This window comes from Bombina bombina, chromosome 9, assembly GCF_027579735.1.
Source record: "Bombina bombina isolate aBomBom1 chromosome 9, aBomBom1.pri, whole genome shotgun sequence".
Taxonomy (NCBI): domain Eukaryota; kingdom Metazoa; phylum Chordata; class Amphibia; order Anura; family Bombinatoridae; genus Bombina; species Bombina bombina.
This window is the reverse complement of record NC_069507.1, coordinates 196,403,566-196,428,924: the sequence shown is the minus strand read 5'-3', so window position 1 is coordinate 196,428,924 and position 25,359 is coordinate 196,403,566. Positions and strand designations below refer to the sequence as shown.

Below are 25,359 nucleotides of genomic sequence, written 5' to 3'. Positions count from 1 at the left end.
CCCCCCCCCATGTTTTTGTTGTACTCCACAATGCACTTTGGCTTTCGGATCTGTGCAGATCTTCCCTTCACAGACACTGGCACTGTAGCTTCATCGTGCATTGTGGAGAGCATGTACACATCTTTTTTATCAGTGTACCGAAGGGCCAGTAGCTCATTGTGACGTAAAGCTGACGTTGTGCCCCTACTTTTTTTTCCATATGTCAGCTTCTGGGGGAAACCTTTGCGATTTTTTCTTGTTGTGCCACAGGCCACGGTTTAAAAATAAAACAAAAATTTTAATAGCTCTGTGATGGTGTAAAAATTATCGAGCCACAAATGGTACCCTTTATTTAGCAGGGGTAGTAGGAGATCCCACACAATTTTCCCACTTGTGCCAACTGAATCTGGGCAGCCAGGTGGATCCAAGTGGCTATCCTTTCCCTGGTAGATGCGAAATGCCCAGGTATACCCAGTACTGCATTCACAGAGCTTATAAAATTTTACCCCATAGCGGGACCTCTTGGATGGTATATATTGCTTGAAAAGCAATCTCCCCTTAAATTTCATGAGGGACTCATCAATGCAAATGTCCTGCTCAGGTATGTAAACTTCTTTAAATTTTTGGGACAGGTGGCTTATCAGGGGCCTTAGTTTATATAACCTGTCATGCAGGGGGTCATTTTTGGGGGGGCACTTGGTATTATCATTAAAATGGAGAAACCGCAGCAATTGTTCATATCTGTCCCTCTTCATAACCCCTGGAAAAAGAGGGGTAGCCAGGATGGGGTTCTGGCTCCAGTATGAACGAATGCTGGGTTTCTTCACAATCCTCATTATTAATGTCAGGGCCCAAAACTTTTTAATCTCTGGTATGTCAGTGGGATGCCAGGTATTTTTTCTGACATACAGAGATTGGGGATTTTTGGACAGATACTGGCTGGCATATAAATTTGTTTGAGCAACTATATGCTCAAACATAGCATCTGTCAGAATCAGTGACATATAGTTTATTGGCTCACATACTGGAACATCACTTGTTATGCCAGGAGTCTCAGTAAATTCTGGCATTTCTGGGGCAGTGAAATTTGGGGGTATCCAATTTTGGTCATTTGTGCGACGCCTCCTTTTAGGTGGCGGGCAGGGAGCACCAGCATCAGATGTATCACTCAGGGGCTCTATATCTGATGCCGTAAGGGTTGCGCTGTCAGACAGAGCAGAGAGGGTTTCACTCCCTGAATCTGCGGCAAGAATGGCATAAGCCTCTTCTGCTGAATAGCGTGCCATAAGGGATTTTTTTCAGTACAAATTACCACTTCACCACCACCAATTACCACTTCACCTTCCCCAAAATCCCACTAAACCACCCCAATTACCACCTCCCAATTACCACCCACCTATTCCCACCCACCCTATTCCCTATTTTTTTTTTTTTTTTTAAATTATGATTTTTTCTTTATATATATATATATATATTTTTTTTTTTTTATAAACTAAAAAAAAAAAGGAACTGGGAAGGGTAGTGATTGGGAACAGCAGGGAAGGGGTTAATAATAACTAAAGATCCCCACAAATAAACTTTTGGGCACTGATCAAAGCCCTGACAGGCTGATCACTGTGATATTAGGCTGATCACAGTAGCAGCTCAGTGATCAGCAGCAAAAACAATATATATATATATTTGTAACCCCCACAAATAAACCCCCAACGCTTTTGATCAACACTGATCAAAGCCCTAACTGGATAACCAAGTTATATTAGGCTGATCACAGTAGCAGCTCTGTGATCAGCAGCAAAAAAATATATATATTTTGTTTGTAACTATATTTTTTTCTCCCTCTCCGCTTTCTACCGCACACACCAACACTAAACTGTCTTCCTCTCTCTCTCAGATCGCACTGAGAGCAGAGAGGAAGCGGATACACTTGTAACAGCCAATGATTCCACTCATTGGCTGCTACAGTGTTACAGGGGACAATCGATACACCCCCTCCATGCTGATTGGATCCTGGGGGAGTGCCAGAGGTGCTAGGCACATCCCCCAACCGGATCCACAACAAACAAAATAACGGAGGGGGCACAGGAGCTGAAAACCGTTATGCCGTTCTATTCCATCATAACGGCTCTAAAGCCCAGTGTAATTATGACGGAATGGAACGGCATAACGGCGTTAAAAGGTTAAATGTAATATTCGAATTATGCAATATTCTATATAGAAACATTTGAAATTATATATTTGTATCTATTATGTATCAATTTACTAGATTCCCTCCCTACCACATGAACTATTGAACTTCTGAATAGTATTTGTTAAATAGAATGTTAAATTCAAAATTTTGAATGTGGACATTCGATATAATTATAAACATTCAAATTCGAAAGTGACATTCGAAAACTGTAAATAGCATTCGATTATAGAATTTTAGAGAAAATTCGTTCTTATCAACATTCAGATTTATAATTCGAATTTCGGTAATAACATTCGTTCTAACATTTGAATTCGGAAATTTACACATTCGCCCATCCCTACTCACTACAGAATTAAAAATGGGTTGAGCCTTTGGATGGGCAGAGATTGTAAATTCCCACGGGAACAGGGCTCCCAATTCCCCCTGTATTTGTTTGTTAAATTTTGTCTGGTGTCTCATATTGTACTGTCCTTTTACCTTTGTTACTCATGGACAGCGCTGCGGAATCTGTTGGCGCTTTATAAATAAATAATAACTATCCACTGCTATTTTAAATAATAAAGTGAGATTGCCTGAGGCAACAGTTGAAGATTACTTTCAAGATCATTTTTAACTAAACAAATGCAGATTTACAAACGTTTCTTCTGATTTATTTTAGCTTATTCCCCCTGAGGAATACATTAATGATTAGTTTTATCTTACTTTGACTGTTCTTTTAACTATGGATGGATCCATGGTGTGTGCTCTGAACTTGTACATTTCTAATGAGTTAAAGGGACAGTCTACTCCAGAATTTGTAATGTTTAAAAATATAGCTAATCCCTTTATTACCATCCCCCAGTTTTTAATTACCAACATGGTTACATTAATATACTTTTTACCTCTGATTATCTTGTATTTAAGCTTCTGCAGACTGCCCCCTTATTTCAGTTCTTTTGACAGACATGCATTTTCGCCAATCAGTGCCCTCTCATTAGTAACTCCATGGACATGAACACAATGTTATCTATATGGCTCACGTGATTTAACGCCATCTAGCTTTTAAAAACTTTCAAATGCATTCAGATAAGAGGCGGCCTTCAAGAGCTTAGAAATTAGCATATACGCCTACCTAGGTTTAGCTTTCAACTAAGAATACCAAGAGAACAAAACACATTTGATGATAAAAGTTAATTCGAAAGTTGTTTAAAATTGCATGCCCTATCTGAATTATGGAAGTTTAATTTTGACTAGACTGTCCCTTTAAAGAAAGGCTCCAGTGTTGCTGTTTCTTTAATTATAGTTTATGGTTTTATTAAAAAAGTTATTGATTGATTTTCATCTTCTTGGTTTGCAAGTGCTGACAGATTCAATTTGATCTTAAATTAACCAAAATATACTTGTTTGTAGAACATAATGTATTTTTTTTGTTCTGAATAATGTGAAAAGCGCATAAAACAACAATTTACATACCTAATGTTTTTAAAATGTCTAAAAGCATTTTTGTCTATATGCAGATGGGTGTTAAAGATCAAATTTTACTATTACCGAACAGCTTACTGAAAAATCCTGCTTGTAAAACTGAGAGCAAAATGTAAAAATGATTAAATATATTTTATGCAATTTCTGACAGTGCAAACAAGTCAGTTATACTTGCAGCGTGCTTAGTGGTGGTTCAAAGCCTCCAAATTAGTATCCCCAATCTCTCAGATGCCAACAACTATTAATTTGTTGGACGTTCTCTGTTTTTATATGCCGATTTCTCTCGCCCTGGGTTAGAATAGAAGTGGAGTGCAATTTTTGCGCTTGTTGGGTCACACTAGTATTACAAGTTGAAAGTAAAAAGTTTGTGCACAAGCATAAACCCAAAACGCGCAAAAAAATATTGTAACCACGTTAACTTCTTCTCCTATAGACTTCAATAGAGCGTTCTTGAGTATTCCCAGTCGGGTTAGCACGCAAGTATGGGTCTTTACGCTCCATTGAAGTCTATTGGAAAAGAAGTTAACGCACATCGGGGGTTCACAATTTAGGTATAACACGGTGTTAGGTTAGCGCACATGAAGTACTGCTAACTTAAATGCGCATTATTGAAATATAAAATATAACAAATATATTTTTGAAATGATTATACATACTGTAAAAAATATAGATATATTCTAGCGTTCATGTCACTAACCATTAAAAGTATAGGGCGAGCTAAAAAAGTTTCGGCCACATTAAGAGTTGGTTGCGAAGTTGCACAAAAGATAACTGCATCTATTGAGCTCCATAATCAATCTAACCCCAAATCAGAAGCTTACACTGATGCTTTATTACATTTTAAGGGAACTCTGTAGTATACTGTGTACAGCCCCAGCATTATTGCACATTCATTTTTAATGAAATTAGGTTTGTTAAACACAGTAGACACAGTAGAATTGCGTAATCAATGGATGAATAATAAAGGGATAATGCAATAACACTAAGGGGCCTATTTATCAAATGGCGGGAGGACATGTTTTGCTGTAGCGAATCATGTCCGTCCAACATCGCTAAATGACGACAGCATACGCTGTCGGCATTTAACATTACACGAGCATTTCTTGTGAAATGCGTGTGCAATGCTGCCCCCTGCACATTCACGGCCAATAGGCCACTAGCAGGGGTTGTCAATCATCACGATCTGGATGATTGCAGTCCGCCACCTAGAAGGTGACTGACAAGTTAAGGAGGAGCAGTCTTAAGACCTTTATTAAATATGACTATTGCATAAATATGCTTTCCTTCTTACGATAGGGAGAGTCCACGGTTTAATTCCTTACTGTTGGGAAATACAACACCTGGCCACTAGGAGGGGTCAAAGACACCACAGCCAAAGGCTTAAATATCCCTCCCACTTCCTCATTACCCCAGTCATTCTTTGCCTTTCGTACTAAGGAGTTTAGACAATCTTCCTCCTTGTTTGTTGTCTATTCGGGGAAGCGTAAGGGGCAGAAGGCTGCTTTGACTTCCCTATCTTTTTGGTTAAGGAGTGTCATCCGCTTACCTTACGAGACAGCATGACATCGTCCTCCTGAGAGGATAACGGCTCATTCCACTAGAGCAGTGGCTTCCTCTTGGGCCAGGTGTTATATTTCCCAACAGTAAGGAATGAAGCTCTCCCTATCCGGAAGGAAAGAAATTAATCTGGTAAGAATAAATTATGTTTTAACATGTTTTCGGCTACTTGATTGCAAAGGGCTTCAATGCAAATATATATATTAATGTGTTTATGTATTTATATGTGTACTGTATATATGTAATTACAGACATATATAAACATATAAAGACATATGTACACACATAAATATATATATATATATATATATATATATACACACCTATATATATATTTAGATATGCATATGTATGTTTTTTTCTAGCACCTGAGACTTCATATCTTTGAGCCCTTATAACTTTTTATTTAAATCTTTTAAAAATAAAGGTATTTGATAGTGTTATTATGAATGTAACTGTACTGTTACTTGCATTTGGTGCGATTTTCCCCCCGCTTTTTTGTCTCACGTAACAAACAGAGCTTTTAGGTCATCCCAACGCAAGTTAAATTCAATTGTGCTCAAGCTAACGCATTTACTTTCAACTTGTAATATGTGCGTTACTTCCGACGTGTGCGAAGAGCCGCGATAAATACTTTTTCACTCACGTGCAACAGTAAGCACACCACTCGTAATCTAACCCTTTGTAATTACAAGACATTTCTGTTGTATTGCTATAGAATAATGTATCAGCCAAGTCTAAACGTTTTTAAAAACATTTAATGTCTTTTTGGTTCGATACTATATAGCCACTTATAGTACTGTACTCTGTTTTGCAGTTGTTATAATTTTAAGCCACTAAATGAAATATATGTAGTAGGGTTAGCCCTGAGAAGGCAGCAGGGTGCTCATTGTTCAGAGCTAAATTACATGAAAATAAATAATGAAAATATATTGCAAAGTTGTTTCATTAAGCTTAACTAACCATTTTATATAAAAATCTCAAGGTGTTTACAGACCCTTAAAGTACAGCGAATCAAACAGCTGATTTAGGCAATTTGCAGTATTTTACATAATTTGTTTTTTGCCTCTTTAGGGAGCGTAAGCAAAGCACAATCTTTACACAAAAGCAAGCAGTGTTTATTGTATATTTAAGTATTTTGTGAATAGTAACACATATTATATTCAACAGTACTATCTACTTATGTATTAGCATGATAAAATCACATCTCAAATTGTGCCTACCCTTACATTAACAGATAACATTGACCATGTCCTCTGAATATACTTAAAATTGTGGAACAAGCAAAACTATAATGGCTGACGTCATCAAGGCCGGATTGGCCTACCAGGAGATTTCCCGGTGGGCTGCAGCAGCTGGGGCTGGAAAGCTACAATTTAAAGCGGTGATCAACGAATGCAATTGGGTTGTAGGGAACCTATATAACCACAATCTGGCACTTTTTTTAATTCAAACTAATATAATTCTAATATAAAGTATTTAGGGAAGGAGTATCCCAGTAATCCCCTTTGATAAAAATGGGGTGTACGCATTATACTTAGTTAACGGAAAATTGGGCTGGTCTTTATATTTTCCAGTGCTGCTTTTTATTCCCAGTCCGGCCCTGGGACTCGTCATCATTAGCTGTTATCATATTTTGTGTGACTGTCCACTGTCCTATCTTTGTCTTGCATAATAACCATCTACTTTATATATATAAAATCATCATTCAGCTTTACAAGTCTGCTGTAAAATTACTTAAGTTTAAAAAAATTGCATAGAGGCTTATATTAAATCAACAATGAATAAAATATAAACTTGGATGCAGTTTTTTGTATCAGGTATGTAACTATAGAGATCTCAGAGGTCTCAACTGAGACTGGGCTGTACATCTAGGGGCCCATCTGGCCCTGCAATCAGTAGGGACTTTGTCATAGGGGTCCTGTGGCCACTCTGTTTGCCCCTCCACCAAAAAGGGCTTCCAGTTTAAGGCATTTGTATGGATTTGCCCTTACTTTGCTGAAGAGTTTCTAAGTTGGCTGCCAGTGTTGTTGTGCAGAAAAACTTGTCACCAAGTTTGTAAAGAGAGGCTGCATATGTGCATATCCTCTGGCACAAGCAGGGGGAAAGGATAACTCAGCAGCTCCTCTTTCTCCTATATGGCTGCTGGCTCAGCTTCTACTGATTGCAAACAGCCAGAAAGGGATGGGAGCTGTTGGAAAGGGGGTGCCACAGCCTCTGTCCTGGGAAACAGTGAAGTCTAGTTATAAACCTGCCTTAAATCCAGTTTCTGTAGTGCAAATATTCTGTAGTTTTTACAAACTTTATAGTAAAACTTTTCAGCCAATTGTCTGTCCTGAATGGTGGTGTCTTGTTTTTTGTTGTTTTTTGTATTTGTTTTTTTAAATGTTGGAAAGTATAAGGCTGTCAATCAGACTTCATCATCTGATGGGTTAGTATAACCATGAGATAGTAAGTGCTACTGCTAAGGCACAGATCACTTTGTGATTCACACATGCGCAACATATTTTCATCATCCTCTCTACAGTAAAAAACAGCAAGGCTGATATTGTCCCTGATAATAAAATGAATAAATATATTAAAGGGACAGTAAAGTTAAAGTTAAACCTCCATGAGTAAGATAGAGCATCCAATTTAAACAACTTTCCACTGTACTTCTATTATTAATTTGCTTCGTTCTCTTTGTATCCTTTATTGAAAAGAATACCTAGGTAGGCTCAGGAGCAGCAATGTATTACAGGTACCTAGATACTGATTGGTAACTGCACATGCATGCCTCTTATCATTGGCTCACCTGATATGACCAACTAGCTCTCAGTAGTGCATTGTTGCTCCATCAGCCCAGGATATCAAGAGATTGAAACTATACTCTATCTGAATCATGAAAGAAAACAATTGGGTTTCAAGTCCCTTTAAATAAATTACTCATTAACAATAGTTTTCTAAATACTAATACAGAGGGGAAAATTTATTAGGATTGCAGGCAGACCACCTCTGAGGATCAGTTTTTGCTTCTTAAAGGGGCAGTCTACACCAGAATTGTTATTGCTTTAAAAGATAGTTAATTCCTTTATTACCCATTCCCCAGTTTTGCATAACCAACAGTTATATTAATATACTTTTTACCTCTGATTAACTTGTATCTAAGCATCTTCTGACAGCCCACTGATCACATGACTTTGTATTTATTATCTATTGACTTGCATTTTAGCCAATTAGTGCTGTGTTGTGCTTACTCTTAAATAACCCCACGGGTGTGAACACAATGTTATCTATATGGCCCACATGATCTAACAGTCCCCTGTTGTGAAAAGCTAATAAAAAACCATGTGATTAAGAGGCTGTCTGTAGTGGCTTAGAAACAGGCAGAAATTTAGAGGTTTAAAGGTTATAAAGTATATTAACATAAGCATGTAAGTTGTGCAGAGCTGGGGGATGGATAGTAAAGGCGTTATCTATCTTTTTAACAATAACAATTTTAGTTTTGACTGTCCCTTTAAATTTGTGGTTGCAGACTCGCTGATGCACTGCAAAGCCTCAAAAATTGTGAATGCAGCTTAATAAATCTTCCTGTGTGTATGTGTGTGTGTGTGTGTGTGTGTGTGTGTGTATGTGTGTGTGTGTGTGTGTGTGTGTGTGTGTGTGTGTGTGTGTGTGTAGCATAACAGGAATTGCATTATTTATATTCTTTATATTCATTTTTATATTCTGTGCCCAAGTTAAAATCTGTAGCTTTGTTTAGGGAATGTTTGCAGTTTTTTTCTACTTATAGTTCCTCTTATTTCAGACAAAATTAATATGAGATATTTGTACAGTTGTTTAATCAGTTGTACTGTTTAAGGAATTTCAAGAATATCTAGGATGTGCATATGTCTTTCCTGAGAATGAATTAAGTGTTCACTATAAATAAGCAGACTTGATGGGCCGTCTGGTTCTTATCTTCAATTGAAATCTGTTTCTTTAGCACTTCAGTTCATGAGAAAATATTTCAAATTTACTTTTTATGGATGGGAAAACATTCAGGAGCAGGAAACAATGCTTTTTAAGGGATTGGTCCTTTGAGGTAGTTTAGTAATTAGCAACTTTGTAACTAGCCAGTAGGAGAGACCGTAATCTGGATGTGACAAGATGCGTGATACAAGACTTCCTAAATTCTAAAATATTTTACATTGCGTTTTCTAACTCTGCTTCCCTGCGCTACCAGATCTGCTTACATCCATGGAATGTAGAACCTTGCAGGACTTAAATTTACATAAAAGTTCTGTCATTTTTACGCCTACATATAAAAACTTCTAACCCACTTATAGAAGAGACGTTACGGGTATGGGATAACATTTTACAAGTCTCAGATAAAATCTCAACACACTATTCGCCACTTACCTCCGTACTACACACAAGTATATTCCTGGTCTGACCCTCAATAAACCATCAGATAAGGAAAATGCACTAATACGATTACCAATATGCTCCCTCATGAGAGGTGGACATATTAAAACATTTTCAGAAATAAAAGAGGAGATAGGATCGCCACTCGATACCTGGTTTTCCTACTTCCAGATTAGACACTTCCTAACTAGTCATCCAGACAAAAAGCAATTTATTAGGTCCTGTACCTACTTTGAGATGCTTTGTCTTCTACCCACCACCCCTAAACACTTAATCTCCTTAACGTACAAGTCCCTATTACATATGCAATGTTATTAAAACCACCCTCCTTTAAATCTCTCTGGGAAAAATAACTAAATGTACAGATTAATGATTCATCCTGGACACAATGTTTTAAATCGGTAAAAAAAGTCTTCAGTTTCAACCTCCATTGTTGAGACTAATTATAAACTGCTAGCCAGATGGTATCCTACACCCACACGATTGCACAGGATATATCCAACTGCATCCCCACAGTGTTGGAGAAAATGTGGTCTACAAGGTACTTTATCTCATATTTGGTGGGATTGTCCAATAATCAGACCTTTTTGGGAGCAAGTCACAAACTAAATCAAACGATAGTACTAGACTCACAGACAATCCTACTAAACATACTTCCTTGCTTACACTGTCAATATAGGATGGACTTATTACAGATAATGATCAATAGTGCTAAGAGACTGATCCCACGTATGTGGAAGAAAACACAAACCCCCTCCCTACAACAATGGCTTGATGAAGTCAAACATGTCTTGACTTTAGAGGAGCTATACTATAATTATTATAGTAAATCAGATCATTTCAGTAACATCCTTTTCCTGTGGAGCCAAAACCCAATACCATAGTCTAAAATATGAATGCAAAAACTAATTGCTTAGTCAAGGAATTGAGACAGTTTATGCTCTTTCCTATACCCCCAGTCCTCCCTTTCTGTTTACCCTTCTACCCACTTTTCTTTCTTCTCTTTTTTTCCACTGTTTCAATAATATGTGATATACTACACTCACGAATAAACTCATTTCTAACAGTAGCCCAAAAGGTTGAGTTGTGAGTAATATTGCTTCTATATTGAATTAACATTGTTCACTCTGTTTATCATGTTTAATTTGTTAGACCTGTTCACGTTGTTTAATCTGTTTAACATGAAGGAAAATGTAATACAATAGCTGCAAATATGTATTTTGTCATATATCAATAAAAAGTATTGAATGTAAAAAAAAAAGTTCTGTAATTTTGTTCACATGCATTCTACACGTGAGTAAGCCATGTTTGCCGACATTTATTTCATGTACAATGTCAATGGCACACAGAGTTTGCATATGCCTTGTTGAGAATTGTGCATGAAAAAAGTTATTAAAGTATATTTCTGAAATCCTTAGATTTTGAATGAATTGCTGTGTATGTCAAAGTAGATTTGTATTACCCTTTGAGTGGGGGCTCCTCACTCACTTGCTACTGCAATACAAAACACACATAGCCAGGGGTCAAGTCCTACAAAATAAAGTGTGGGAACTCACCAAGACTTCCACCCCCTCACAATTAATATTGTTTTATATATATATATATATATATATATATATATATATGTATATATATATATATATATATATATATATATATATATATATATATATATATATATATATATATATATATACATATATATACACATACAGGGAGTGCAGAATTATTAGGCAAATTAGTATTTTGACCACATCATCCTCTTTATGCATGTTGTCTTACTCCAAGCTGTATAGGCTCGAAAGCCTACTACCAATTAAGCATATTAGGTGATGTGCATCTCTGTAATGAGAAGGGGTGTGGTCTAATGACATCAACACCCTATATCAGGTGTGCATAATTATTAGGCAACTTCCTTTCCTTTGGCAAAATGGGTCAAAAGAAGGACTTGACAGGCTCAGAAAAGTCAAAAATAGTGAGATATCTTGCAGAGGGATGCAGCACTCTTAAAATTGCAAAGCTTCTGAAGCGTGATCATCGAACAATCAAGCATTTCATTCAAAATAGTCAACAGGGTCGCAAGAAGCATGTGGAAAAACCAAGGCGCAAAATAACTGCCCATGAACTGAGAAAAGTCAAGCGTGCAGCTGCCAAGATGCCACTTGCCACCAGTTTGGCCATATTTCAGAGCTGCAACATCACTGGAGTGCCCAAAAGCACAAGGTGTGCAATACTCAGAGACATGGCCAAGGTAAGAAAGGCTGAAAGACGACCACCACTGAACAAGACACACAAGCTGAAACGTCAAGACTGGGCCAAGAAATATCTCAAGACTGATTTTTCTAAGGTTTTATGGACTGATGAAATGAGAGTGAGTCTTGATGGGCCAGATGGATGGGCCCGTGGCTGGATTGCTAAAGGGCAGAGAGCTCCAGTCCGACTCAGACGCCAGCAAGGTGGAGGTGGAGTACTGGTTTGGGCTGGTATCATCAAAGATGAGCTTGTGGGGCCTTTTTGGGTTGAGGATGGAGTTAAGCTCAACTCCCAGTCCTACTGCCAGTTTCTGGAAGACACCTTCTTCAAGCAGTGGTACAGGAAGAAGTCTGCATCCTTCAAGAAAAACATGATTTTCATGCAGGGCAATGCTCCATCACACGCGTCCAAGTACTCCACAGCGTGGCTGGCAAGAAAGGGTATAAAAGAAGAAAATCTAATGACATGGCCTCCTTGTTCACCTGATCTGAACCCCATTGAGAACCTGTGGTCCATCATCAAATGTGAGATTTACAAGGAGGGAAAACAGTACACCTCTCTGAACAGTGTCTGGGAGGCTGTGGTTGCTGCTGCACGCAATGTTGATGGTGAACAGATCAAAACACTGACAGAATCCATGGATGGCAGGCTTTTGAGTGTCCTTGCAAAGAAAGGTGGCTATATTGGGCACTGATTTGTTTTTGTTTTGTTTTTGAATGTCAGAAATGTATATTTGTGAATGTTGAGATGTTATATTGGTTTCACTGGTAAAAATAAATAATTGAAATGGGTATATATTTGTTTTTTGTTAAGTTGCCTAATAATTATGCACAGTAATAGTCACCTGCACACACAGATATCCCCCTAAAATAGCTATAACTAAAAACAAACTAAAAACTACTTCCAGAACTATTCAGCTTTGATATTAATGAGTTTTTTGGGTTTATTGAGAACATGGTTGTTGTTCAATAATAAAATTAATCCTCAAAAATACAACTTGCCTAATAATTCTGCACTCCCTGTATATATATACACACATACATACACACACATTATTTAATATGTATAAAATCTATACATTTGGTTAAAGGGACAGTCTAGGAATGTGCTGTGTTGTAATAGCAGGAACTGGAAATAAACTTTCATGATTCCGATAGGGCATGTAATTTTAAACAATTTCCCAATTTACTTTTATCACCAAATTTGCTTTGCTCTCTTGGTATTCTTAGTTGAAAGCTAAACCTAGGAGGTTCATATGCTAATTTTGTAAGCCCTTGAAGGCCGCCTCTTCTCTCAGGGCATTTTGCCACTTTTTCACCACTAAAGGGTGTTAGTTCATGTGTGTCATATAGATAACACTGTGCTCACGCACATGGAGTTCCTATGAGCCAGCACTGAGTGGCTAAAATGCATGTCTGTTAAAAGAACTGAAATAAGGGAACAGTTTGCAGAGGCTTAGATCCAAGAAAATCACAAAGGTAAAAAGTGTAATAATATAACTGTGTGTGGGTAATAAAGGGATTATCTATCTTTTAAAACAATACAAATTCTGGTGTAGACTGTCCCTTTAATGAAAGCAAATTAAATCTAATGAAGGGTTGAATGGTTGCCTTTAGGTCTGAGAATCCTCCTTTGTCAGAGTCTCACCCACTTAAGGTACAATAGTCCTATTTCTGCGAGGGGAGCTAAATAACACCAGATCAAGCCACACAGAAATGTAAGCACCATGTGTTACACACATACACACATTTTGGGGTGATCACACAGCAGGACTGCTGACAAGCTTGCATTTAGTGTATTGTAGATAAATGTTACTGCCCATTACTAGAGGATCTCACTATCCCTCTAAGCAGACTCCAGCTCCTCCCACCACCAGCAGCAGTGTTTACTGAAGTGTTTCTGTTCTCTGTCCAGAGGGAACTTAGTTCCTCCTGCAAAAATAGTGCAGGAACTCCGTTCCCATGCGTTCCCGCTCAATTTGACCCCTGCACATAGCTCTCCTTCTGTCCCTTGATTATACTCTCTGAGAAAATGATTTGTCACTCAGTAAACCACTGAGTTATTCAAACAATTCCCGAAAATACAATATATCCAGGTGAGGGGGTGGGCGGTGCAAAAATGTGTTAGAATTGGAGAGTGAAGTAGGAATGTGCTGTGTTGTAATAGCAGGAACTGGAACACATATGCCCGCACTGAGGTTTAGCCCCCTGTTTAGCTCCAAACCTTGGTCTAAGCTGTTGTCTTAGCATTTTTCAGATAAGTTAAGCTATTGGTTCTTAGGCTCGTTGACACTGTGAGGCCTATTTATTAAAGGTCTGTCGGACCTGATCCGACAGTGCGGATCAGGTCCGACAGACATCGCTGAATGCGGACAGCAATACACTCTCCGCATTCAGCATTGCACCAGCAGCTCTTGTGAGTTGCTGGTGCAACGCCGCCCCGTGCAGATTTGCGGCCAAACGACCGCCAGCAGGGAGGTGTCAATCAAACCGATCGTACTCGATCGGGTTGAATTGTGGCGACCTCTGTCCGCCTGCTCAGAGCAGGCCGACAGGGTTATGGAACAGCGGTCTTTAGACCACTGCTTCATAACTGCTGTTTCCGGCGAGCCTGCAGGCTTGATCGGAGCTTGATAAATAGGCCTCTGTGTTGAAATGTTAAAAAAAAATCAACATTTTTATCTTTATATTTTTAATGTCTGCGTTTGAAAACATGAAAGGTTACCCAGCATTGGCCCCCATACCTATGTAGCCTTTACTTACTAACACTAATGTATACTGGATTTAAAACCTGTGTTTTTTTATTATTTTTCCATTGATACAGATATCTGATTATACTACCTATTATTTAAGATTATACATTTATAACTTTTTATTGAGGGTTCTCATATTCGCACAAGATTAAAAAAAGCCATTCTTTTGAGCAAGGATGTTAAACATTTTGAAACTGTGCTCCTAAATTGTCAATAACCTTATAAACAAAAAAAATTCCATTGTACCATTTATCCTATAAAATATATGATACAGATTAACATTTAAATATTTCATACTGATATAAAGAATGAACTTATAAAAAGTACGGCTACAGTTGCAGCCAATGAAACCAAGAAGTGTGACGGAGCTCCAAATGCAGAGTGAGAGGCCAGCAAATTTAAGTGTCAGCAGCTTTTTTTTTTTAAATAACTTTATTAAGGTCATAAACTTAAATAACAAAAGTAATACCAATAACATTAGTGTAAAAAAGGCAACAATAAGGAGAAAAATAATAACTTTTTCTTCTCTACCCAAGATAAAGGATAAACCTAAACCCACATTCCTTTATCCACCTTTGTACGCACATGTACCAATTGATAAGCTCACACAACTAATGAGTTAATAGGAAGAGCAACATTTTTTTTATTTTTTTTTGTCTTGCTACTTCAAGTATCAAGTTCCATGCATCAACCTATTTTGGCATTCAACAGACTAATTTTAAAACGTTTTAAAAAGTTTTACTGTATTTTAGTGGGCAGACAATGGGCGCCATGTACTAAATGGCGGGCGGACATCTTCTTAACTCGCAAAGCTGTCCGCCCGCCTTCGCTACACACGGGCAGCGGATCTGTTGATCCGCTTGCCCGTATGTATCATTACACACTCATCGGAGTGTGTAATGCCCGCCCCTTCAATCGCGCGACTGAAGGGGCTGTCAATCACCGAGAGCGAGCAGGCTCTCAGTGATTTTGCTTCGCCACCTAAGAGGTGGCGTAGGGTGTAGGAAGCAGCGGTCTAATGACCGCTGCTTCTTACATTGCGGGAAGCAGGCTCATCGGAGTGTGTAATGCCCGCCCCTTCAATCGCGCGACTGAAGGGGCTGTCAATCACCGAGAGCGAGCAGGCTCTCAGTGATTTTGCTTCGCCACCTAAGAGGTGGCGTAGGGTGTAGGAAGCAGCGGTCTAATGACCGCTGCTTCTTACATTGCGGGAAGCAGGCTCGTATATGCGAACCTGCCCCGCAAAGGCTCCGGAGCAGCTTTCGCTGCTTCGTACATGGAGCCCAATGTGTAAGTGAATTTTGCCTAGCTTTCACCACTAAAAGAAGATATGTAATTTACATATTTATTTAGACTCTTTCAACCAATTCCGTTAAATAATAAAACTTTTTATAAATCCAGGAAGTGATATTCAGTGATATCCATATTAAATTCCAACTTTATATGAAGAGTCAGAAATCAAGTTATTAGTGAGTACACTTGCCTTTATTAAATAATTTGATTTTAACAAAGACAAATACTGAAAGCCTAAATGCAAATTTTGACAGTAATGCTTACTTAGCCAAAAGTGAGTTTTCCTGAGAAATAAAATGATTACAGTATCAATGCCCTTATTGAACCTCCCATTTACACTACCACATTCTTAAAATCAAACACTGGTTTACATTTGAATCTCAGGATTATTTAGAAAGAAACTAACATTATTTTTTATGTCTTGTAGAAATATCTCCTTTTGTCTTTCCAACATGTAGAAAGTGCATTTCTTTACATATTGCCGTATGTTTTTGTAAATGACCTAATCTTGATTGGTGTTTGTCTTTCATTTTAGGTATAATGGGCCAAATCTTGTGTTGAAGTACATCAAACAAAAAGGACGTTTGGTGAACATAGCTGTGGATGAGAGAAGTTCACCATATTATGCATTACGAGATCGTCAAGGCAACGCGATTGGGGTCACGGCCTGTGATATTGATGGAGATGGAAGGGAAGAAATTTATTTTCTTAACACAAACAATGCCTTTTCAGGTAACAGCTATTCCATGCTTTATAACAACTAAATATTTTATTACTTAAAGGAACATGAAACCCCAAATTTTTCTTTCATGATTCAGATAGAGAATACAATTTAAAACAACATTCCAATTGTCTTCTATTACCTAATTTGCTTCATTCTTTAGATATCCTTTGTTGGAGAAATAGTAATGCATATGGGTGAGCCAATCACATGAGGTAAATTGGGGAGTTGTTTAAAATTGCATGCTCTTTATAAATCATGAAAGAACAAATGTGGGTTTAACAAGGGAAGGTATTTTGTAATCATTTTTTTCCTATCATACATGTGAAAGTGCAGCATTTATACATGTAGAAATATTTTTTTGCCTGAAAAAATAAATAAAAGCAGTTTAATTTTAAATTTAACGTAACTGCACAATTGATTTTGTAGTAATATCCTCGTTGGCTGATAAGGAAAACTGCCTCTTGCTTAAAGGACCAGTAAATACAGTAGATTTGCAATAGCACTTAGCCTGAACTTCAAATGAGTAGTAGATTTGTTTTATGACAAATTTCAGTTATGTCTATTTCTACTCTCCATGTATCACGTGACAGCCATCAGCCAATCACAAATGCATATAGTATATTCTGTGACTTCTTGCACCAGCTCAGTAGGAGCTGGTGACTCAAAAAGGGTAAATATAAAAAAGACTGTGCATATTTTGTTAATAGAAGTAAATTGGAAAGGTTTTTTTTTTAAATTGCTGCTCTATCTGAATCATTAGTTTAAAAAAAGTTTAATTTTGACTTGAGCGTCCCTTTTATTTGGTTGACAGGGACACACCTCTGCTCATGTAACCAGAAAACAGTAATTTATTCAGGATAGGAACCTGAGTTATTCAGAAAACTGAAATGCATCATGAAATGCAGTAGTGGCCCTACTTAACAGAGGGCCCTGTTGCAATTTATTTTTGGACCCCCCAAAATTAACTCAGCAGTAAGAAATAGTAGTAATGTACATGCTACCCTGTATAGTGATTTTGAGGATAGACAAACAGATTATAGATAGATAAATAGATAGATAGATAGATAGATAGATAGATAGATAGATAGATGATAGAGATAGATATAGAGAGATGATATAGATGATATAGATGATAGAGAGATAGATGATAGAGATAGATGATAGAGATAGATGATAGAGAGAGATGATAGAGATAGATGATAGAGATAGATGATAGAGAGAGATGATAGAGAGAGATGATAGAGAGAGATGATAGAGATAGATGATAGAGATAGATGATAGAGAGAGATGATAGAGATAGATGATAGAGAGAGATGATAGAGAGAGATGATAGAGATAGATGATAGAGATAGATGATAGAGATAGATGATAGAGATAGATGATAGAGAGATAGATGATAGAGATAGATGATAGAGATAGATGATAGAGATAGATGATAGAGAGAGATGATAGAGATAGATGATAGAGAGAGATGATAGAGATAGATGATAGAGAGAGATGATAGAGATAGATGATAGAGATAGATGATAGAGATAGATGATAGAGATAGATGATAGAGATAGATGATAGAGAGAGATGATAGAGAGAGATGATAGAGAGAGATGATAGAGATAGATGATAGAGATAGATGATAGAGAGAGATGATAGAGAGAGATGATAGAGAGAGATGATAGAGAGAGATGATAGAGAGAGATGATAGAGAGAGATGATAGAGATAGATGATAGAGATAGATGATAGAGATAGATGATAGAGATAGATGATAGAGATAGATGATAGAGATAGATGATAGAGATAGATGATAGAGATAGATGATAGAGATAGATGATAGAGATAGATGATAGAGAGAGATGATAGAGATAGATGATAGAGATAGATGATAGAGATAGATGATAGAGATAGATGATAGAGATAGATGATAGAGATAGATGATAGAGATAGATGATAGAGAGAGATGATTAGGGATGGGCGAATGTGCAAATTTTCGAATGTAGAACGAATGTTATTACCGAAATTCGAATTCTAAATTCGAATGTCGATAAGAACGAATATTCTTAAAAATTCGAAAATCGAATGTTATTTACAGTTTTCGAATGTCACTTTCGAATTCGAATGTTTATAATGATATCGAATGTCTACATTCGAAATTCGAATTTTTCGAATTCGAATATAAATTCGAATTTTTCGAATTCGAATATAAATTCGAATTTTTCGAATTCGAATATAAATTCGAATTTTTCGAATTCGAATATTGCATAATTCGAATATTACATTTAAAAGCATTAGAAATACTATTACAATCTAAATTCGAATTTTTCGAATTCGAATACACGTATTGCATAATTCGAATATTACATTGAAAGAAAAAGCATTAGAAATACTATTACAATCTAAATTCGAATTTTTCGAATTCGAATATTGCATAATTCGAATATTACATTTAAAGAAAAAGCATTAGAAATACTATTACAATCTAAATTCGAATTTTTCGAATTCGAATACACGTATTGCATAATTCGAATATTACATTTAAAGAAAAAGCATTAGAAATACTATTACAATCTAAATTCGAATTTTTCGAATTCGAATATTGCATAATTCGAATATTACATTTAAAGAAAAAGCATTAGAAATACTATTACAATCTAAATTCGAATTTTTCGAATTCGAATATTGCATAATTCGAATATTACATTTAAAGAAAAAGCATTAGAAATACTATTACAATCTAAATTCGAATTTTTCGAATTCGAATATTTTCGAATGTAATCGTAAAATTAGAAACCGAACATTCGAAAATCGAATGTTAGAATGTTATGTAAACATTCGAAATTCGATTCGAACGAACGAATGTGTTAAAATTCGTGCCGTTTTTCGAATGTTGCGAAACATTCGCCCATCCCTAGAGATGATAGAGATAGATGATAGAGATAGATAGATGATAGAGATAGATAGATGTTAGGGATAGATAGATGTTAGGGATAGATAGATGTTAGGGATAGATAGATGTTAGGGATAGATAGATGTTAGGGATAGATAGATGTTAGGGATAGATAGATGTTAGGGATAGATAGATAATAGAGATAGCTGATAGATAGAGATAGCTGATAGATAGATATAGCTGATAGATAGAGATAGCTAATAGATAGAGATAGCAGATAGATAGAGATAGCAGATAGATAGAGATAGCAGATAGATAGAGATAGCAGATAGATAGAGATAGATAGATAGAGATAGATAGATAGATTTGTTCATTTATATAGTATAACATAGAACTAAATGAAGGTCTACTTAAGTGTATTTTTTTGCACTCCCCATTATCCAACGTGAATTTTATTGCACATTCCCACAGAAATATATTATGCGACAGAATTATCCCGCATGCAGATGATAGTGCACACTAGACTCAAGAAATTGAAAATAACTTTGCACAGAAATGGAAGCGATTTGAATTGCACTCTAGTGATCTAAGCACAGAATAACACATTTGTAATCTAGGCCTTTTAAAAACATTACATTTCGAACAATCATAGACAAGGTAGCCACATTTATATATTCATAGTTTCTTTTTACTAGTTGAGCTGATTGACTTTGATGTGAAAAATAGCTAATAAAATATTGGATAACATAAGTTTATCACATATTTGGTACATTGATATCAAGTCATGACATTTTTAATATGCATAGTTGTATAGTAATTTGAAGCTACTATCAGCCATTCCCCCCCCCCCCATCATTTGGTTGCTAAACAGAGCTTTATAATTTATGTGTGCTTTCCCCTCTGTGAGCCAAGGGGTTAATTACCTAATTTTAGCTAAATGTACTGTCTGATTATGAATACCTGACATATTTGGCAATAAAACTGGCCTAGTGTTGCAGAGTAATCAGTAGCTGATATCCAGAAATGTGAGAAACCCTGCCAAGCTTAAATGAAAATTAATTAAGTTTATATGAAAAATATCAAACCTTTCTTATCCATCAGGCAGTGATGTGTACACTGGCAGCCAGAATAACTCTTCATGTATTTTTTTTTCACCTGGCTGACATCACATTGTTTTGAGCCATAGGGGCATATTTATCAGGCTTGCCGGAAACACAAGTTATGACGCAGCAGTCTAAAAACCACTGCTCCATAACATGTCCGCTTGCTCTGAGGCGACGGACAGAAATCGCCAGAAATCAACCCGATCCAATACGAACGGTTGATTGACACTCACTGCTAGTGGCCGATTGGCCGCAAATATGCAGGGGGCGGCATTGCACCAGCAGTTAACGAGAACTGCTGGTGTAATGATAAATGCCAAGAGCGTACACTGTAGGCATTTATCGATGTGCAGCGGACATCATCCTCAATATCGGATCCTGTCCGCTCGCACAATGATAATTCGGCCCATAGTGTCTCTCTTTCTTTGGATGCTATTCAGAAAAGAAAATGTCTTTTATGCAGCAGAGAAGAAGCACAACATATTGGCTTAGGGAAAGGATTAAGTTGGACACCCAGGCAAGGATTTTCCAGCAAAGGAATCACCTGGAAGACTTTCAGAGCTCCAGCAACCGAGCTGGAATATTTTAATAAATTGATTCATCAGAGGGTATAAAATATAGGGTAGATCCCCTACTATTTCTAGTTTGCTAAATGTTTTATTAACTTAAACTACACCCTTCCTTTTTTGTCCATGGTGCTATGTAATTATTTTTTAAAGGGATATACAAGTGCACAAAGAATATACTTTAATGAGCAATTTAATATTGCACTATTGCTTACATATAACTAACAGCAAAGTGATTATACACATAGTTAAAGGGACATCAAACACTAAATACATTTCATGCACCCTTCTCTAATTATGAGCCAGATTATAAGTAGCCCACTAACAGTTGCGTGCAAGGAATATAATGTTTATTTCCCCTGTTTAGGGCGCGTCGGAAGTAGTGCGCTTATTACAAGTTGAAAGTAAACTTGTTCGTTCACATAGGGAAATATGTTCTAAATCTTTATAAATATATATTTCTTTATATCGGTATATATCTATACTAGGGATGGGGGAATGTGTTTATATTCGAATTCAAATGTTAGAATGAATGTTATTGTAGAAATTCGATTTACATAATAGAATGTTGATAAGAACGAATATTCTTAAAACTTCTATTATCGAATGTTATTTACATTTATAAAACACAATTGTAGACTAGAAATACTATTTCGAATTCGAATGTCACATTCGAATTTGAATGTCAATTTTGAATTTGAATATTACATTTAAAAAACACAGTATTAGACTAGAAATACTATTTCGAACTTGAATGTGACATTTAAATTGGAATGTAGCATTCAAATTCTAATATTACATTTATTAAACACAGTTGTAAACTAGAAATACTATTTTGAATTCAAATCTTACATTCGAATATTACATTTTGAAATTGAATGAATACATAGCTAAACATTCTATTTGAACGAATATTTTTGAATTTTATTGAAAAATTCAAAAACGAAAATTCGAAAATAGAATGTTAGAATGTTATATAAACATTCGAAATTCAATTTGAATGAATGTATCAAAATTCGTTTTAAATTTCGAATTTTTAGAAACATTCACCCATCCTTATCTATATCTATATATAATTTTATATATATATATATATATATATATATATATATATATATATATATATGTATGTGTGTATATATATACATATGTGTGTGTCTGTGTGTGTATATATATATATATATATATGTATATATATATATATATATATATATATATATATAGTGTTACATATATATTGTAACAAAATACCATCAGATATATGTAGAAATATATATTTATGAATAAATAGAACATACTCTTTTATGTGAAGAACATTGGAATGTGAAATTTTAATATTTCATGTCAGGTTAGCGCATTTTGTTAAATGCTATTCGGTTTGTGCAACTTGTTGGGTGTTTGTTGACCCTAGTTATGTAGGGTCATTAGAGCACACGTATTTGGCATTAACAAATTCGAGCATTTTTTTTTTTTTTTTTAAATACTCTTAATTTTCCAGACATAAATTGAATTAAATAGTTATTGGAGATTCTGAACACTCTCACATCACCTTGATAAATGAGATAAACTCCATCAACCAAAATTATTACTTCCTAGTAATGGTTATCTCTCCTCAGCCCCTCTGTGTCCCGTTTTTAAGTGACAGTCCAAGCCACGCCCACAGCCCACCCTAACATGCCCCTCTGTACATGAATCTGCCCCTTTCCCATACAACCCCACCAACAAAATGCTAGTTGGCCAATTGTCCTCAGTCTTGTAACTTCCAACATCCCAGAAATCAGCAAATGTTGAGATACTCTGTATGATTCATGAGTCCATTAAAGGGATATGATTCAGATAGGTTATACACTTTTAAACACCTTTCCGAATGACTTTAATTATTTCATTTGCTTTGTTCTCTTGCTATCCTTGTTGAAAATAATACCTAGGTAGGCTCAGGAGCAACAAAGCACCACTGGGAGCTAGCTTCTGAATGGTAGCTGCACATATGGTCTTACCTGATGTGTTCAGCCAGCTCCCAGTGGTGCAGTGTTGCTACTTCAACAAAGGATACGAAGAGAATGAAGCAAATTGGATAATAGTAGCAAATTACAAAGTTGTTTAAAATTGTATCTGCTATCTGAATCATGACATTTTTGGTTTCATGTCCTATTAAAGCTGGGCTTTATTACCTTGATTTTAGTAAACCTTGCATGTTGCTATTAGAAGAAATATTTTTGCAACTGTATAAATATATAATCTAATAAATACAACAATTTAATAAATATTTTTTTCAATGCTTGACAATTTTTAAGTTGTCTGATTTGAGAAATACATTTTCCCAGACATTTACTTATATGAGAGTTTAAAAGCAAATTGATTTCAGTTGGTAATTCCTTGAAGTGGATGAAAGTTTTTCTTTAGACTATAATATATATAATATATAATATTATATAATATAATAATCTCTCTAAAGGTGAAACACTAACGTATTTTGGTGCATTTATATTTTGAATGCTAAAATGTGTTTTTACATTTGACTAAATTAAAATACTAATGGCTTCATTTTTGCTATTGTTTACATACTTCCCTATTACATTTTAAAACACACAATTCTGGTTTCAGATGTTAAGTGTAACCATATATATTGTAGTTTTAAATTGGCATCTGAGAGTATGTTCCTTAAAGGCACACTGAACTCAATTTTTTTCTTTTGTGATTCAGATAGAGCATGAAATTTTATGCAACTTTCTAATTTACTCCTATTATCAAATGTTCTTTATTCACTTGGTATCTTTATTTGAAATGCAAGAATGTAAGTTTAGATGCCGGCCCATTCTTGGTGAACAACCTAAGTTGTCCTTGCTGATTGGTGGATAAATTCATCCACCAATCAAAAACTGCTGTCCAGAGTTCTGAACCATGAAAAAAAGCTTAGATGCCTTCTTTTTCATACAAAGATAGCAAGAGAACGAAGAAAAATTGATAATAGGAGTAAATTGCATGCTCTATCTGAATCACGAAAGAAAAAAATTTGGGTTCAGTGTCCCTTTAACTACTGTATCCTGATGGTGTAAAATACTTCTTTTGCACATGCAGTCTTCACCTTTGATCAACTCACATAATGGAAACACAAATATACTTTAAAATATTTTATAAATTGTTTAGTTTTAGCTTCATCAGTCTACCTAGCTTTACTCTTCTACAAAGGATACCAAGAGAACAAAGCAGCTTATATAATATAAGTAAACTGGAAAGTTGTTTAAAATTGCATGTTCTATCTGAATCATGACATTTTCATTTTTATTTTATTATCACTTTAAATTTCCATGATTTAGATAACAAAATTCAACATTTAACTTCCTTTATCAAATTGTGCATAGTATTTTTATATGCATCTAAAATACAAGAAGAAACAGGAGGCGCCCCATGTGTTATACAGTACAAATACCACTGGGCAAAACCTCTCAAAGATAGAAATCGCAGCTAGTGCGAATACATGCAAGCTGGATAATAATTTCTCCAGCAGAACTACCTCAGGTGAACAGGCTGTTTCCCTCCTCGTAGCACCTCAACTAATATCCACATACTTCCATACTGTACCTCCAATCACGACGTCCAACTAGTACACACACTTGTCTTAGTGTGCCCACCCACAGCTGCAATCCTTCCACGTGTGATGGTGAAAGTGACAAAGATACTACAAGCAGACCCCAGTGCCACCTCACAGAGCGCCTCTCCCACCTCTTCATGCACAGATCAAGACGGAGAGGGCGGTCTGTATGGCGCATGGGCAAAAGGATAAACTATTAATAAGATACTATAACCGGCATTTATCAACTGCCGAATGGACAGTATTTGCTCATGCGAAACGTTCCACCCGGTATCGCAAAATGCGGGCAACGTATTACAGCAATACGCTGCTCGCTCTTGCCAATTGTGTGCCAGTAGGGGGTTTTCAATCACACTGGGGTGAACATACCCGAGGGGGGGGGGGTTGAATCCACCAGCTAATAGCTGACTTACTAATTACGAAGCTGCGGTCTAATGATCGGCCCCCAGAGCTGCATAAGCACCTTGATAAATGGGGGACCTTTTTATCCACTACGTTATATGAGCATAGAAGGATAAAAATGGTATAAGTTATTGACTTTCAATAGTCTGCAACAAGTTTGCCGCAAAGTTTTTTAAATATCTGAATTTCAAATGAGTAGTAGATTTTTTGTGTGTTATTACATT

General features: G+C 36.2%; 1 protein-coding gene across 4 annotated transcripts in view; it reads left to right on the top strand.

Annotated features, from left to right (window-relative positions):
- Window positions 1-25,359, top strand: part of CRTAC1 (cartilage acidic protein 1) — a 1,047,407-nt gene that overhangs the window by 299,116 nt on the left and 722,932 nt on the right. For all 4 annotated transcript variants that reach the window (XM_053692551.1, XM_053692550.1, XM_053692553.1 and 1 more), the window contains exon 3: window positions 16,405-16,601. In XM_053692551.1, coding sequence (XP_053548526.1) covers window positions 16,405-16,601 — 197 coding nt within the window. The remainder of the gene's footprint in view (window positions 1-16,404; window positions 16,602-25,359) is intronic.